The sequence below is a fragment of the Agelaius phoeniceus genome, chromosome 1 (genome assembly GCF_051311805.1).
Source record: "Agelaius phoeniceus isolate bAgePho1 chromosome 1, bAgePho1.hap1, whole genome shotgun sequence".
Taxonomy (NCBI): domain Eukaryota; kingdom Metazoa; phylum Chordata; class Aves; order Passeriformes; family Icteridae; genus Agelaius; species Agelaius phoeniceus.
In genome coordinates this window covers 27,910,622-27,929,543 of record NC_135265.1, presented here as the reverse complement: position 1 = coordinate 27,929,543, position 18,922 = coordinate 27,910,622, and the positions used below count along the sequence as shown (strand labels likewise).

Here is an 18,922-nt window from a genome sequence, read left to right as displayed (position 1 = left end):
GAACATGAAAGGTGTATGAAGATTTTGATATCACTTATAAAGCTAAGGCAGACAGATATTTTCATAATGTGGCAGGGGGTAGGAAGGGAACAAACAAAATTATACAGGTAGTCACAGCAACACTGAGCTCTGAGCATAGAGCTATGAAACACAACACAGCATCACTCAGACTTTGCACTGTTAGTTGCACTTGTTAGTATCACCAAAACTTGTTAGTTTTAAGCAACATCGAGAGGACTTGCATTCAGGAATAAACACATCTGAGCTGTATAACAAAAAGGCCTATCTGAAACTCAGATAAACACACTTAGTTTACTTAGTTGTTCCCTTCTTCACTGGCCATAAAAAAAAACTACAGAGCAGGAGGTCTAATCTTCAGCCCTGAGTGGCAGAAAATGAATCTGGACCTCAGAGTATAGTAAACAAATGCCACACAAGCCTCAAGACTGCTCTTGACAGGTATCTTCTTAACCTCCTGAAGCTCTCAGCTACCCAAAAATAGCCTTGCAGCAGAATACAAATTTTCCTCTTAGTCTTCTTCTTCCATTGTTCTTGTAATGAACATTTTCTGAAAGATCCAGCTCCCACTGTCACAAACCATAAGTTAGTGACAAACTCAAAATCTGTTCTGCACAGCATGCATGACTCAAATTAACTGAGACAAACTACTGCAAATAATCTTACTGTTTTATCAAAATTCAGGAAGTATTTGCTACTCCTTGCATCAGGTGGGAAAAAAACTGCGATAGACAGAGGGTCAAGATTGCTACTTTTTTGTTATTTTAAGATATTCAAGAAAATGGCCTTTCAATTGCAGAGATTGTAGCTAACACTCTGAACCTATAAAGTCCCACATGATACATAATACAGCTAGAGACTTCAGACATAACTGAGCTGAAATAGCCTCAGCAAGTGTGTTAATTCAGCACTTTACAATCTTCCAGTCATTATTGTTTAACAGTAAATGTAACACTAGTGAAGACTAAAATTCTCTTCTGTTCTAATCAAATAATAGAATCTACTCCCTGTATTCAAGAAGACTCATGATGATGTGAGAAACACTTCTTCCCTTGTCTCTTTTACCAGGGATTCAGTACAGACCTGTTACCACCTGCTAAAATCTGCACCCATGCTGCTGTGCTCTTTTTCCCAATCTTCTACCACTGTTTATTCTATCTCTTCTCCCTCCTCTTTCATTTGTATGTCAATTTTAAAAATTCAGTTATACTGAATTATTCAGCAATAACATCCTGGGTTCAAGTGCACTTAAAACAGTTACTGTTATTAACTAGCTGTTTACAGAGGAGAGAAATACTGAAGTTTATGGTTATACTATTCAGGAGCTCCATGTAGCCCTGGTTTCCCAAAGGAGCACACTTCTCATCAATGGTCCTTAGACCTACAACGCTGGACTTTATCACACTCAGATTTATTAAGTTTCATGTTATTTATGAATCATACATCCTGTCAGAAATTCCAAAAAAGCAAAATATGAAAGGTTCAGTAGCAAGCTCAAAAATACATGTATGTTTCAGTCTTAACAAAAGAAAACAATGATCTTTCAATGCACAAAACTGGTGAACAGACTATTTACTTACCATTTTCCCCCAAAACAGTCCAAGATATTAACTGGTTAACAGAAAAATCCTAGTAACAGTAAGAAACTACTTAAAAGCTACTAAATTGCTTCACTTTGTAAGAAATTTCCCAGTAAATCTAAGAAGCCGCTACATTGACTGATCCATTGTGTCATATCTGACAAGATTCTTTTCACTTGTGTATTTAAAAACAAGTATTTATCCTGTGGTTAAATGACTCAGACTTGGGATGCTAAGTAGTAAGTTCCCTTTAAAACATATAAACTTAAAACAATTAGAATTATATGTATATCCCAAATACACATTTATATGCAAGAACTGCATTGTTTTGCCTCCACAAATTTTATTAGCGTTCTTCACATCCACAAAATTATTTGGTCACAGCACTGTTACCATAGGAAGAAGCAAAGAAAACTTAAAGATGAGTTACAACCTTGTGTTTAAACAATCTAGTACAAATATGGCAGCCTGCTAGCTGCCAGAGGACAAGCTGAGACACTCAAGTATTCTGCCAAACTTCTTGCTGCTCAGAAAGGGAGAAAACCTCATCAGTGGTTTTATTACAGCAGAAACACTCCAGCATGCCACCAAAAATCTCTAACTGAATAATACAATGTTACATGCAAAATATCCAATTCTTCTCATTAGTATATGAAAAGTACATCTTCTGTCTGACTCCCCATAAATCCAGTGGAGGCACAACCTATCCCTGCAGGGGAGCAGTGGAGCACCAGGTACCACCTCTGCCATTCCACGCTGTATCCAGGAGTGGCAATAGCTTGGCCTAAATCACCCCCATACATTTATGAAATGCTCCTCTACTAAAAAAAGCATATGTATGTGCTTAAATGCACATTCTGGTAAACATTATGATTTACTAAAATAAATACCTCGTTGACATGAGCATATTGTACTTGTTTTTAAAACAAAATTAAAAAAAAAAAAGTAAAATACAACACACAGAATGAGACCTGCAACCCTGAGATAAATAGACTTCTTGTTTGTAAACAAAAACATCTGAATTCTATATGGCTTCTTTTCTATACTCTTCTTTAAATTAAGGTGTGTAATACAGAACAAATCTTTATAAACAGAAGTTCAGAAGTTACATATCTCCACAACTATTATTCTTAACAAAAATCCAAGGTTCTGGTTGGAGATTTTTGATAGCAAGTTTTAATACAGCCTACTAAACATACTCTCTGAAGTTCAATATAAAGATACACATCTACAAGCAGCTGCTTTCTCAATTTAATTTGCACAGTTTTTTCATGCTCCACTGGTGTATTTAATGCTGCTGCACTCTGTAGGAGTTTATCTATGATAAACCCAACAGCTGGCTGCTTGCTTCATACTGACCTTCTCAAAATGTTTTAGTACATGTCACCCAAGTATTGCAGTACTACAGATTTAAACTGCCATTTCTGTGTGATTGGCATACAAGTGCCTCATTTCTTTAACCACCTATATGTGAACTCAGACCCGAATCTTTATTAAAAAACATACACAAGTCAGTCAAGTTCACAGCTGAAGCAGCTTCAGCTGCTTTTAATACCAGTTCTAAGTATTTTCCTGCTCATTTATTTAGCTGCACATGTTTTAGAAGCTTGTAATTAAGACAAATTGGGTAATCAAAGAAGAATAATCTTCCTTGTTACTTTAGCATCCATTTAGCTTGGAGCAATGATGACAGATGTTGATTAGGAAGGAAGAAAAACTCCATACTGAAACAAGGACAGAATTTATATTTTTGGATAATAGCATTTTGAGAAGTAAAATTTCATAAATTCACATTTATACTTGTGAAACAGAGATTAATGTGAAAAGGCTTCTGCTGAGAAATTAAGCACCTCATTATTCTAATTATTGACCTTTCATGTAAAAAGAGAGAAATTATTCCAATTCGATTATGAAGAGAAACTGACTAGGTTTGCTTTGTGTTATTTTGAGCACTGATGCATATGGAGAATTTATTTTTAAAAGGTGGTAAGGGGATGAAGAGCAATGGTGAGGCAAAGGAATCTGTTACTCAGTAGTGCCTTCCTGCTAACACATCAAGAAAAGTATTGAACTGGATTACAGTTAACTGAGTACAATGGAAACATAATGGACACTGCCCCAAGACCCCACTCCTAGTCTATAGTGCCCCCCTACCCATGAGAATTCAAATTTATAAATAAATAATAAAAAGAGAGCACAGGAATGCTCATGTATTAATAATGTCAACTAGTAAATAGCAATTGGTATTTGGTTTTTTTTCCAGTATATAACCTCTTCATCTGGGAGAATAAACTCATCCAGGATAGCAATATCATTATTATCCAGCAAATAAAGATACAATAACAATAATAAAATATTATGATAATGCCCACTGTCACCAAGGCAGGCATGTGCTTCTGCAAAGACAATCAATGTAACAAAGAAAATACTTCCAGGTTAACTAAAAGCACACCACCCCTTCACAAGAAAAAAATTAGGCAATTATTAAAATGCTGACTTATAATTTCTACTGGATAGCATGGAAAGTTATATTTGTAGGGCTTAAATTGTTTGCAGAACACAGGAATAAAAAAGTTGAAATAAAATTTGCCAGGTGATATCAAATCTTACATTTGCTGTTACACAATTGACCTATAGTCTTTAAGAGTAATTTTCTTGCCTATAGAAGCATTATTATCAAAGCAGAAAACAACGGGAAAAGCACAATTTCCTTAGTTGTGTAAAGGCTTTATAAGGAAGATGCACATACACTCTTAAACCTACTACAAACCAGAAACAATGATCTGAACCCTAGAAGTATTAAAAAAGCACTAATACCTCCAAGATTTAAAATTATTCACTACAAACCTTGACTCATTTGTGTAACTTTTTTTTTAAGCTTATGAAAAGCCCAGCTTTCATAAGCTGAAAGCTTTACTTTTTACCACACACACGCAATTTATACAACCATAAAGTGTATGGAAAAAACCTTAATTTTCATGGTCTATTTAAAAAAACCAACCAAACCAAACCAAAACAAAAATAACAAAAAAAAAAAAAAAAAAAAAAAAACCAAAAAAAAAACAAACCTAAAAAAACAACACCCATGAAACCATGCAGCAAAACCTAGCAACACTAAGCACAAATCAGTCAGCACTGATAACACAGTTTTTGCCTTTAGTACAGATAATTACTTTATCACTAATATTTATATCTTAATTTATTTTCAAATGTGACAGGAACTGAAGACATCATGAGAATTAATCTGCATAATCTCAAATTAGACATGAATTCAATCCTAAAAAGAATATTCTCAAAAATCAAGAATAGAATCTTCATAATTCTAAATAATCATAATATACAAGGTCTGTCTGAATACCTTTAGCACATCCTCAATACAATTTTGTTATATACTTCTGTTATATACTTTTTCACATTGCCTGGCATTACTGATCCAGTCCTTTGCTCTACTAAAATAAAAACATGCAGTTTTTCTCCCACCTACATCCTACTTGAAAGTAGGATGAGCAGAGTCTCTACAAGGTATAGGAAAAAACCCAATCTTTTAAAGGTAAGACGACACCAAATTCAAAGCATCACTTATTCAGTCTTACCTGCCTGCATCAGTCTCCTTGAAGATCCCATCCTGGTTGGGACACAATTCACAGCTAGGTGTGACACCACATTTGCATGCATCACAAAACCAAGGCTCTGTGGAATTTTCTGAAGCTGAACTCATGATAGAGTCACTCTCTCCATCAACACCATAGCAACCTACACACAGGACAAATGGAAGATCAATACCAGAAGAGACAATTGTAAAAGCAGCCACTTACCAGTTATGACTTCAGAGGGAAACATACACATATACAGATTCAGGGGAACAATTCAAGAGAAATACTGAGATACTCAAAGTTTACAATTACTTTTAAAATTGTTATGTTTAGAGCAAAATTTACATTTTAAAGCGATTTTTACATTTTACTTTACATTAAAAATTTTACATTTTCCTTTACATTAAAAAGTCAGCTGTTTTAGATGATTGTATTAGATTACAACTAAAAAAACAAGAAGAAAGAAGACTGTTTCACTTTATTCTTCTAGCTACACTTTGTGTTCTTACAGAATATCCATTAGGAAAAAAAGTAAGAAAACAAGTCTTGAAGCAACTAAAGATTTTAAAAAAACTCAATGCATTTTTTGAGTAAAGAAATATGTTTCAAGAAAAAAGCAACAAGCTCTTCTCCCTGAAAATGAACATTTTTTGGAGGGAAGGAAGAGTGCTTAGATTTTCTTCTAGAGGTTCATTATGTCAATAGAATCCAGTCAAAAATATACACTCCACTTTTCCACTTTGCATTCAGCACACAAATCAACTACAAAAGAATATACACATCAAATAAAGACTATTTACCTACTTAATGAATTGTAGAACTGACCTTAAGAACCCTTGTGTAACTTCAAAACCAGAGTATAGTTTGTGGAGTACAAACTGACAATTCTGAGACACCACAATGGTGACTGATGAAATATATATATATTTTTTTAAGCACTCTCATTTGTACCTGGTTTTAAATTATAGCTAGGCTCAATCATTCACTTTCTCCATTCCTCTTCAGTACAACTAGGGTATTCTTTATGACTGCTTAGGTGCCTATGCATGCTCAATTACCACAAATTTAGGAAAACAGTGTCTTTAAAGTGATTTGTTACTTAAATTTTGCACAAGTGCAAAAGTTGTATTAGTACTACTACGAATGACAAAAAGATACTAAAGCTAATCACCACAAAACTGTTTTTTCATATCCCACATGTTGAACATTTAGCTGCTATTCAATAAGAGAAAAAATACCTAATTGTCAACACTTAAAACACAGTGAAGACTTTACTAAAAAATTACATTCAGCTATTTATCAAATGCAGCAATCAAGTCAAAATTTGTGCTTTCAAAGCAGTAAAATTACTCAATTGTGCAATTAAATAGCAACATGATTTTTTACTTTGTTTCATTACCCGCTGGCTGTAATAAAATAGCAACAGTGCTCCAAGTCCCCTTGTGACAGAAACAGAGGTCTACATAATATACTGCAACCACACTCAGGAAATAAGCAACACTGCAGGAACCACTTAAGAAACATAGTCTTCCATTACAGGATGAGCCTCATCAATAAGAATTCAAATAAGACGACAGAATGTTTCTTTTCATAATAAAAAGTGTTCTAGAATGAAAGGACAAGTCATGTGCAGAAGTGCATTCACAGACAAATTTCATTAGGGATATACAAGATCATATAGCTCATGCATAGTCACTCCACCTTCCTTATAATGTGGTATCAGCTTAAAGCAACATTCCACAAAGTATTTTTTTTAATTCTAACAACACAATTTTGAATAGATGCCAGCAAATCTCCTTTTCAGCAATAACACTAATGCACAAACACATGGTCCATTGATATCATAGAGCTAATGAACCTATTAGTAATTCCTTTAGACTTCAAAACATTTTAACATTTTCTTAAAAGTACTTACTAAAAATTTCTTAACATTACTGATGAAGCAATTCTGTCCTCAATCCACATGGCAAAATAAAATCAGTTTCTTTCAAACGCTGATGCTTCTTCACCAATTGAAAGTAATTAGATTTGCTTTTCTAGCCTAAGTGCTACCAGTCTACTAAAATTAGAATGACCTCCCCAAACTGTCTTACCTTCATTCTGAAATAGTTGCTTTATAATACTTATCAGTCATTTATACCTGATCGTTTTTATCCTTCCTCCTAGAAAATGACACAAATGTGCTGCAATTATTTAGATCCTTATAACATGTGTTGGCATTAAACATTATTTCTATAACAATACAAACATATGTCATTTTTTTTAAAGTGGGGGGAAAAAATGTCCATCTTCTTAACCCATTTTTTTTGCCCCAGTTTCTATATAAATCTTAGTGACAGCTTTAAAGAGTTCAAGATCTCTGACAGATAAGGAGACATTTACTCTTTTACCTACCCAGCATTTAGTAAAAGCTAAACACCACATTGTTACAACTAAAAGGGGTGGTCTTTAGCTGGAGAAAACAAACTAGATTACCATTAATCATTGCTGATAAAAATATCAAAACAATCTGGTCCACCACAAAGCTGAAGGAAAGGAAATCTAGCCTGTAAGACTGTTGCTGACCTGGTGTATGCTGCCAAATAAAGCTGCTGAATCAAACAATACAAAACCTGCAATACAAAAAACCTTGTTGGCTCTGAAGCTAGGTTTCACAGAAGATACCAGAAGTCACTCAAGAACAATTACAAAGTAAGAGCCAATTTCAGTATACTCTAAAGTCTAAATAAATCATGAATATAAATATAAATTAAATTTATCATTTTAGAACCCTTAAAAGCTGACTACAACAAAGGTTCAGCTTACTACTACCTGCCTTATTTTGCCATGCTGGAAAAATTATTTTGTTCCTATTAACAAAAATTTTAAAAAGCATTATTTTCATGACTTCAAAATGCATAGATATGCAAATACAAAGCTGCTACTTGGTAAATCATTCCATCCTATACTGAATATCAATTTAAAGTTGATCAATCCAATGATTCTGAATGAATTATTGGGAATTGCTGGTATTGGAACAGAAAGCAACCTAAGGGCTTGCTTAGTAAAAGCACCAGGAGGTAATCTTTAGGCTCCCTCTAAAAGTAACCCAATTGTACAGACAGTATGACTACTTCAGGCCTGAAAGGACAACAGGGGGAAGGGACAGAACCTGTAAAGGACATTTTTGGTTCCAAGTATTATCACTGCACCTCTGACCTATTTGGTATTAAGTCAACCAGCTGCCCCTTTGACTGGAAAATACGCTGAAGAAAATCAAGTAACTTTTAAACGCTTTGCTTAAAATGCATGCTGCCTTTCCTTAACATTCACAAAAATTCTGAAGTCGGGATCTTCAGAACACCCCTAAGAGCTCCTTTTGAACTTAAGTTCATTAAATCCTCATGCCTGTATACTCTTAGATTTCTGTATGATAAATCCATTTCTGACACCTCTTTGAACACCATTAACACTAAACAATAAAACCAGTTTAGTGTAATACTAACCTATGAATTTAAATACATGAAATTCAAGAAGGTAAAATTTTCACACCACTTACTAGAGTTCCATTAATGCCATCTATATATTACAATTACAACCAAGTTGTCTGTTGAAGGTATGTCATTAGATACAGAAAACAGACCTTTTTATTCCCTAATTTTGATGTCATTTTACTCTGCCAATAGCTTATATTTTCATGTGATTGTCAATAAAAAGAAATTGCACACACTTTAAAATAATACCATTAAAACAATTGTTCTGAAATTTATACCACTGAGAGAAACAGAAGTAGAGACCTAGTTCTTTTTGTGGCTGCAGCTGGTCCTCTGTTTCTCTGGGAAGGTAATTTTTTTGCCAAAGAGGATATCTGCATGCACCAACTACATCTAGGGATACTCTGAAACACAAACTCTATGGTAAACCCTACGTTTGCAGAATTAAATGTTGTGAGATCACAGTATTCAAAATATATTTCATTCAAATTTTAATTGGTCCAACAGTATAAAATAAATACATTAATAATTTCATGCATCATAAATTCAGAACAATATTTTTATTTAGTAAATGGAGAGTACTGAAGTATGTGATTTTGAAAAATGGATTTTTATACCAGACAGCAGCAGATCACAGTAAGGGGCAAAATTAAAATGCAGAAATGTTTTACTATACTGTAGAGCATATGGCAACTACACTCGCTTTTAGCAAGAGAATTTTTACTCTCTGACACACACATCAAAGTACAGTAAGAAACAAAGATAGGAGATGGAAAAGAAAGTGCTCAAAAAATGTAGAACTTTTCTCATTTAACTCACAGCAACCCAAGGACAACAACTGGCAAGCATGCTACCTACACTTGTGGCACATGCTACGATGTGTGCCAGACATGTTCAGACACACTGCAATCAAGATGTCAAAAAAACTGACAACACAGTTGGAGGTGTCCTGTTATTACAAGATCTTAGCACAAATGCGTTTATCCAAAATGACAGATTGGTGTCTAAAGAAGACTTTTATAAAAAGAAATGACAATTATCTTCATACAGAAGTAAAAATTCTGAAAAGCAACTATACAAATTCAGTAAGAAAGATTTTTTTTCTCGTTTTTGTGGAGGGGGAGAAAGAAGATGTGACAGGGATAGGCTGATATGTGAAATGAGAACACATTTTTAATTGATGGACTTATTAATTAATTACAGGCTTTTCAAACTAACAGATGAATGCATTGTGTAAGAGTGGGTATGAAATTAGCATTACACATATGCTACTTATGCAGCTTTAAAGGCAGTTACAATTCAAACCAGTTATTTACTCCACTAACCATAGATTTCTGGACACATGTCTGCAGTGCAAAGACAGCTTTTGGACAAGTGATGGAGGCCATGCAAGTGATATGAACCTCACAGAGTAAACAGCTGTATTAGAAAGTAAACTGAATTTCTCACAATCTCAGAACTTGTCAGCAAGTCAAGTAAAGGTATTTATTAAAGGTCCATGACTTTAGGTCTGAATGAAAACTCCCCACTAACTCTTGACCATGTTGCTCCCTCCATGTGAGCTCTGACACAGTTGTTCCCAGAGGAGTTATCATCCCTCTTTTTCCATGGAAGACCTTATGTAACAGCTCATTAATGCAAGCAAGCAATCCAACAGGAATACAAGTCACAACTCAAGAGGCATCTGCTGCACCAGGCCCTCAAAAGGAAAAGGTGGTAGAATCAAATACCCAGAAGGGAGCCCTGGTGTCCAGAAGTAGGTTTGACTCAGAGGAGTATTTTCTCAGCTAATGAATAACTTCACTTTAAAACTGAGGTGTCTGTCATAGAAAAACCTCTCTCAGTCACCAGAAAGGTTCTGTGGACAGAAATTTCCACTTGAACAGAGCACCAAGGCATAAGTCAAGTGTGTAGGACCCCCTCCTGGTGAAGAAAACGGTAGTCAACAAGGAGAAGGAGAAAATAAGGTCTTTGGGGGAAGAACAACAAATTGTCAATATCATCATTATGTGGGACTCTGGGTGGGACACCAGTAGGGTGTGAAAGGACATAATTATTTACCATGCTATAGAGAAGAAGAGAAAACAGGCTCATTCACAATACCACTTGAAATTGCACATAAAAACTATGAAGAAAACCCCTGCGGTATTCCACAAGCTTGCTTTGGGCATTTTGGAACAAATCAGATTGCAGGAAATTGGCACATTTCTCTTCCTAAGTACAGGTAAACATCACTACATTGATTTCTATCCACCTCATAAATAGGACACTCTTCCTTCAATACTGTGCTCTGAAAAATTCAAAAGTTCAAATATTTTAACAAATTTCTGGACACAGCATGATACCTGCAGCCACAGCAATATATCGACTAAAGGAAAAAATAAAACCAAATTCTTGGATTTCAATGTGTTTACAAAACACACTCGCTCATTATTTTTCAAACTACCAAGCAGCTGCATATGAGAATACAAAAGACTATAAATACAGTCTATGTCTGTGATCTGGGTATACATTTCCAAAGTACAGATCAAAGCCAATGCTATTAAGATTGGCTTTGATCTAGCCTCTATTAACAGAAAAAAAAAATAATTCTCAAAGTTGCAAGCCGTGTTTATATGATTAGATAGTAATTACCTTTTCAACTACTTTTCAATTTATTTTGGAAATCAGCAGAATTGGATGATTAGGCAAACAGGACCAAAAAGTAACTGTTGCATTGCATTTTAGTTCTGACTCCAACTTCTTAATGATAGGCTATCTTCATGTATTACTCGTGCATTCAGAAGTAAATAGTCAGTCAGTGACCACTGAGCAGGAGTGCAGAAATCTCCAAGTCATTGAACATATGTGTATATATACGATCACTGGATCAAATTAAAGCTTCAAAAGTTCCATTTTTTTCTAATAACTGCTCTGCTTTTGGCTGGAGTGGAATTAATCTTCCTCACAGCGGCAAACATGTGGCTATGTTTTGGATTTGTGCTGAACACAATGATGATAATGCAGAGATGTTTTTGTTATTGCTGAGCAGGAGCATGCACAGAGCCAAAGCCTCTTCTATTTCCCCTACTGCCACACCGCAAAGAAGTTAGGGGTGCATGGCAGGCTGGGAGGAGACACAGCCAAGACAGGTGACCCCAAGTGACCACAGCAATATTCCAGACCACATGAGATCATGCTCAGTATACAAAGTGAAGGGAAGAAGGAGGAAAGGGGGGATGTTTATAGTGATGGAGTTCGTCCTCCCAAGTAATTGTTACATGTGATGGAGCCCTGCTCTCTTGGAGATGGCTGAACACCTGCCTGCCCATGGGAAGCAGTGAATTAATTCCTTGTTTTGCTTTGCTTGTGTGCCTGGTCTTTGCTTTCTCTATTAAACTGTCTTTAACTCAACTCACAAATTTTCCAGCTTTTACCCTTCACATTCTTTTCTGATCCTGCCAGCAGGGAAATGAGCAGGTGGCTGTGTTGGGCTTGGTGGTTGAGAGGGGTTTAAACACAACAGTAATATTTTTATTTGTTGCAAGCAAGTATTTAAAAAAATTACTGAAAAAAGCTCAGATTTAAAATAGCACTTGCCCTTATGTATCATTATAAAATATTCAAGTACAGAAAAACACAGCAAAATAACTGTTGATTTCTATTGAAGCTATATTCATACATATGTAGCAAAGAAACACACACATAAAGTGTCAAGTAAAACTCCAAATTGTTCAGCTTCAAATTGCTGCTGTGGAAATTTACACCTATATCACAGTCATCAATTACTTTCACATACACAACTTGCTTATTTTTCTCTAAGACTTCACCTATTCAAACAGAATTTCACAACTGCTTTATATACACTTCCAAGTATTTATTATTAAAATGAATTGCAAAGAGCTAACTAAATATTCAACCACAAATGTGAAAAATTAACCAACAGGTATAGTCAATTACCTGGTACACACTGTAGAACTTATCAGAACAAACTAAAATTAAGTATTTTTAATTAATCTATTTTACTTTGTTGCAATGACAACGAAAGAAATGCATACATTGCACTCTTTGTAGTGGGACTACAGGGAATCTTTGTCTGTAACACTGTAAAAAGAATAGCAGTAATTACTTTTAAACAGATTTTGAACTACTAAAATTCTAGTGACTTTTGAACTATGGAACTACTTTTCTCTAGAGAAAAGCCAGCTATAATCTTACTTTTGTAGGGACAAAAGTTTAGCAAACTAAGTAAAATGAGGACATGATCTTTTGGAGATTTTTAAAGCACTCCTCTTTAATAAAAAGAGAGTTTGCCATCATTTCATTCTAAAGTGGCAAAGGATCATTTTTCTATCACAATCATTCTTTACTTTAGTAATCATTACAATCATTAAATAAATCTTATGGAAAAATTGTCAGGGAACTCCACAGCTTTAGAGTTTGGATGCATTGACTGGATATAACATTTGGGGAATTCTCAAGCATGCATTTATAACTGTCAGCAAAAGATCCTTTTTTTGTTCCTTGTGAGTTAATATTAAAGTGTGCTAGGGCAAAAATAAGATCTATCAAGATTCTATAAAACTCACTTTTAGATAGTTACTGTATCTCAAATCAAATATATTCTACGCATTACTTTCAAAAAACTTCATGGATACAGAAGAAGAAATTCTGCACGACACATAAATTTAGGAGCCTAACACTTCTAGAAGGCACTAAGACCTGACTAATGCCCTCAAAGGCACTTGGAGTGTGACCCAGCTCATCATAAATATCATAATTAGGTGTCAACTGCTCTCTAAGTAACATTGACAGTATGGATTAGCTCTTCAAAAGACCACAACAGGTTCAAGAGCTAGAAGCACACATGGACATACAATGTAGGGCATGTGAACAACAGGACAGAAATTCCATCCTTGGTTTCCTAAGTGATGTCAAGAAAAGAACTGAACTACATCCCAATGCATGACAACTACTGTTCTGAAACAGTTTTCTATCTTATATGAGAAAACTGAAGTGTGAGTATGGGATTCATAAAACCACTTCCTACCTAGAAAGACATTCTAAACAGGTAAAAAAATTAAATTAAGGGAGTCACATTAAATGAATGCCTTGTATGCTTCAGAAAATTAAAAACCTATTTTCTTTTTATTTCAATAACTGCAGTAGTTTAATCTCATTTTCCTGGGAAAACTTAAAAAAAGGGGTGAAGGTCTGAAATGTACAGGATATGAGGAAAAAAGCCCCAATCTGATTAATGGAGAAAAAAGGTTTTGCTTTTTAACAAAAAAGGTGTGCTTCTCTGTGTTAGCATACCCCCTACCTTCCAACCTCAAGAGAAAGAGCAACAATGCACAATACAGTCTGATCTTCCACATAAAGGTGTTAAACTTCCATACATTCACCTAAATTATTATTATTCTAGAGTATTTCTGTAAAACCAGATCACCTACATTTATTACACACACATGGTCCAGATTTTGAAGGAATTAGTGAAACAACAACTTGAGTATGTTCTAACTTCAAAATTCTCCTGTTTTAAAATGTCAGTGAAAATTATGAGGAAGTTCAAGAATAGCTGTTTTCACTAATACATAAATGCCATGGAATTTAGGAGAATACCTTTCTTCTTCCCCTTCTGCCATTTTAGTACAGCAAAAATATAAGTGAAATAACCTTTCTTTTTAGAAGACCTCCTATTCTCATTATCTTATATCCCAATTATGCAATCAAATTCATACACTGAAATAGGTAAGACAAAACAAATTAACAGAATATCCTAAAGTGAAAATACAGTGTATAGCTCCAATATTTGCACACTGTCATTCATTGTGTCAGCATCTGTAGACTGTGTCCCATCCCACAGGTTCTTATATTTGCATTGCCAAGTAGAAGATGGGTGTTATACCACTAAAAAAGATCAATGCAGTAGTACAAAAAAATACCCCCCAGCATTGAAAGGTGTTGTTTGAAGAAAGTAAGTCAAAATTTTATTAAAAGCAAAGCATATGCTTTCCTTCTGCAACAAGAATGAAGGGTTGTATTACCTTCATGCACTGTTATTCCACAGTTGTCACACTGGATTATTTCATCAGCATCTTCACTGTTATCTCCAAGACAAACGCAACAAATCAAAATATGGTCCATTTTCTGGGAACTCCAATTTTGAGACTTCTCAAGGATCAATGAGTCCTGATATTGAAAAATGGAGACACATGGGTTATGCCAGGAAATTCAATTTTATTTAAAGCAAGCAGAAGAGCTGTTATTTGCTCAATTTTTGAACAACAATTAAAAAAAACATGGAACATTATTTTCAAAGGCTAGAAGCTTCTTTGTTGTCAAAATGCTCAAACACTTCCTCCACGAATACAAGAGCTGGGATGCATGGATGTCAGTGCAACCTACAGACCTGTTAAGATCCAGAGGTCAGAAAAGAGTCAAGACAGAAACCTCAATACAGAATCATCAAGACAGAAACATAAGTCTTTGTACCATTTATAGTCTACAAAATGGAATATCTAAGAAGCCATTTAAAATCAAAATTTAAAAAAAGGCCAAAGGTGACTTTCAAATGTTCCAACATTCAGAAAAGTTGCTTCATCTTCTTAAAATTTAAAAAATCACATGGGTCTGAAAAATCCAAGAATACACAGCTAATCCAAGCCTGCCAAGTTTTCACTTACAAAAATATAACAAATTATTGACTCTGTATGGTTTTGTTCTAATGCAAATTTATGCATATCTGTGCAAAACCATACAATTTATTAAAACTATATGTTCTTCTGATTATATATAGAGGAGTAAGGACTTGCCCTGTTCTGGCAACCTACAATATGAACCACAGCTCTTAAAGAGATTGCGGCTTTTCATGGGGAATTTTTCTAAGAAAACACAGAGAAGTGCTTCATAGACCAAAGTTATATGTAAAATTAGTTTTCTTAATAAAAGCTGTCTTCTTACTATTACCATTGTGAGACAGGGCCACTGTCTCTACTGCAGTTTCATGGCCTCCATACATATTCATTTATTTTTATACTTGACCTTGAACTACCTTTATTGTTAATATGAAGGCATATAAAGAAGTACGAAAATAAGCACAATAGTGAAAAATAACCACTGTGGTACAAAGAAACAGCAATAGTTTCAAAGCAAAGGCTGAGAGTTTAATGGCACCATTCAAAATGTGTGAAAATATTCCCAACTGTGGGATTCAAAAAAAAAACAGGGTGAAAGATGCCCTCTCAAACATTTTTTTCTGTTTCCAACTCACCATTTATAAAATACAGCACCAACACTATGCCTAAGGGAACAAGAGCTCATGTATAAGTAGAAAAGAACATTCACAGAGTCACACTGCTTACAGGAAGGCAACTAATTGTGAAAAACAAGATTCCCTGATATGGAGCTCAGACTTATGGAGCATCTCTTCCAACATCCTCCTTTTAGGACAAAGCATTTTGAGGAAAGAAATAAACCTGGACATTACTGCAGCTCATCATTACCCAAAATACCCATGCTTAGCTTACCATTCACATTACAGATGGGAAAATGGCAGTGGATGTCCCTAACTTTGGCAGATTAACTGTGCTATGGGCACAGATTTCTCTGACACATGTCACAACTCAGATCAGCTTTTTCTGACAGTACTTTTGATTTAACCTATCACTTGGCTTCACTAAGAGAAGTTTAAAAGACACTGGTAGAAGCCCAAGGTCTGGTAATTGAAAAAAAAAAAAGAAAACCAAAGTATTACCTTAAATTAAGAAACAGCAATAAATTGTAAAAACACTGAAATAACACCAGCTGTATAGGCAGTAAGAACATGGGCCAAAAAACATGGACCAAAAACCCAAATAAACAAGCAGTGATGAAAGGGCATCAAATTTTTGTTCTAATATTAGGATCCCCAACCATTAAGGTTCACCTCATGGGAGGACAGCTACCAGGGCAAACAAAGCAGCTGAGCAACTTATTTTTTTTTATGCAGGCACAGAGAGGGAGTGATCTGGAAAGTGTGCTGCTCTCCTCTGTTTTTAGTCTATGCAAGCACCTGAGAGACTCATCCAAAACATGGAAACTTTTACATATAACAGTAACTGCTGCAACTTCTGAGCAAGTCCTGTTCCCTACTGAAGTGGGAGAAATTATTTCAGCTGGATCACTATGTAACTCTCATTTCTGAGGTATTAATGAAGAAAGTGAGCATTTCAAGCTATATGCCCATAGACTTCTAACTTTAAAGGGGAAAAAATTAAAAATACAACCACCACCTCACTGAGAATAGAGGAGTCCTATGAAGTGGTCATAATTATAAAAACAGAAAAGCACCATTTACCTATTAATGATGCTTGACCTCAGGAAAGAAAGCTAAGTTTGTATTCTGTGCATAATACAATAGAAAAGTTTGTAGCATTTAATTACAGCACGTTAAAATAATACATATGCAGGCCTCAAAATACTTTTGTAATATGTAAACAAATAAAAACCTCAGGAAAACAAGAACTGAACAATCCCTCCCCAACACCCTCCCCAGTTTCCATCCTCCAAAAATAAGCGAAGGAAAGAAAGGAATAATGCATATAAAGGACACTACAATATGTTCAGAACTAATTACCTGGATATTCTTTCCTAAATTTATTACCATCTAAGAACTCAGTTTTCTAAGAACTCAGTTTCTGCAGTGTGATGAGACTTTGATAGATGTATCTGCTAGACAAGACTTTTTTTACTCTTCTTCTGTTTTTACTAATTTAAAATATTGTAGCAGTGGAGAGTATACTGTTACAATACAGTATATTGAGTATCAGAAATCTGAACCTTCCAGTCTATAATTCAGTCTACAGATACTTTTGCAAAACTTCTTGATAAAGACCAAGTCATAGACAGTACAGCACTTTATATGCAAAAAATATAAATTATCTGTTACAAAATTATAATCTGAACTTCAAATTTTCAATTTTGATTTTATGTTCTGATCACTGTTCTAAATCTAAGGCATGATCAGAATATGATATCCATGCATACTAAGAAGATACATCAGAGACAACTCTGGATTTCTGAAACAGGTCTGTTTTTCCAAGCCAATGGAAATTAAACTGAAGAATATATAACTCGGAATGCAGCTGCACATCTCCATTTTGATATGGGAAGCAACTCTGAAAGAAAACTGCCTCTCTCTGTTACAAGTTCTGATCATTAGTATTGGTAGAGTACTTTCAGCTCCTGAGCACAAAAATGCAGGTAATAGTAAGAGAATCACAGAGCCTGATAAGGAAAGATGCCTATACAAAAGGTTAAAAAAAGAAAAAAAAACCAAAGAAATCATACTTTTTTTCAATACCTATTATTACTAGTAGCTAAAACAGCACAGCAAAAATATATAAATATAATTATATATATAACACCTATAAAATTATCTAAAATAGACCAAATCCAAATACTGTTTAGTTCTCTGTCATTTTACACATTAAAACAAAGTTTAAAGGGAACAGCAGAACTTTTAATAATGTCATATCACTACCATTTCTCAAATGTTATGTTGGCATTGTGATTATATCCTGAAAAATGAATATAGATTTTATAGCAATTCTTCCTATTTTTTTCAGAATTTTGCTATTGCAGAACATGAAGTCAGCCACAGTGACAACCTGGTATCTTAATTTTTCCACAGGCACAATCTTCAAGGCAACTGTAATTGTGCATAGGGGAAAAAAGGTTACTTTATTAAACATATATATAATATTCACATTCTGCAATCAGAAAATATTTAATTTAATACTCCTAGTACCCAATTGCTTTTAGTATGGTAAGAAATTAGTCTATTTGTGACTATTATAAGCAAATCCAACATAAATTATCATAATTATTCTATTTGATTTTAAACCTAGTGTGCATTCTTCCAAAAGTGAACTTTGTTCAGACTTTGATGTTTGTTGCAAAGAATAATGCCTCATTCATCTATTTTATGATTATGTCACAGATGCTTTTAACTTTCATATACAACATTTATACTAAAACAGAACTAGAATTCTTGCTAACATATGTTGGTTTGCATACTGGACCTCCTCTTTGTTTTAGTGCTAATCCAATCTCTGTAAAGCCAAGAGAAGTCCCACTATTGACTTTAGTGGCATTAGATTGGTCAAATGGTCCAAGCAAGGTTATTTAATATGCAGTGCCTATTTAGCATAATCTTTCCTGCTTCACTTATTATTGTGTGAACACAAGTCCAGCTAATCAGTTTAACTTTTAATATTAACAGAATAGCTACTGGGGA

The 18,922-nt window shown here is 34.6% G+C and overlaps 1 protein-coding gene across 5 annotated transcripts in view; it reads right to left on the bottom strand.

Moving 5' to 3' along the window:
• Positions 1-18,922, bottom strand: part of PHF14 (PHD finger protein 14) — a 162,817-nt gene that overhangs the window by 130,512 nt on the left and 13,383 nt on the right. For all 5 annotated transcript variants that reach the window (XM_054643184.2, XM_054643192.2, XM_054643199.2 and 2 more), the window contains 2 exons: positions 14,691-14,835; positions 5,192-5,351 (listed from right to left, as the gene is read on the bottom strand). In XM_054643184.2, the coding sequence (XP_054499159.1) occupies positions 5,192-5,351; positions 14,691-14,835 (305 nt within the window). The remainder of the gene's footprint in view (positions 1-5,191; positions 5,352-14,690; positions 14,836-18,922) is intronic.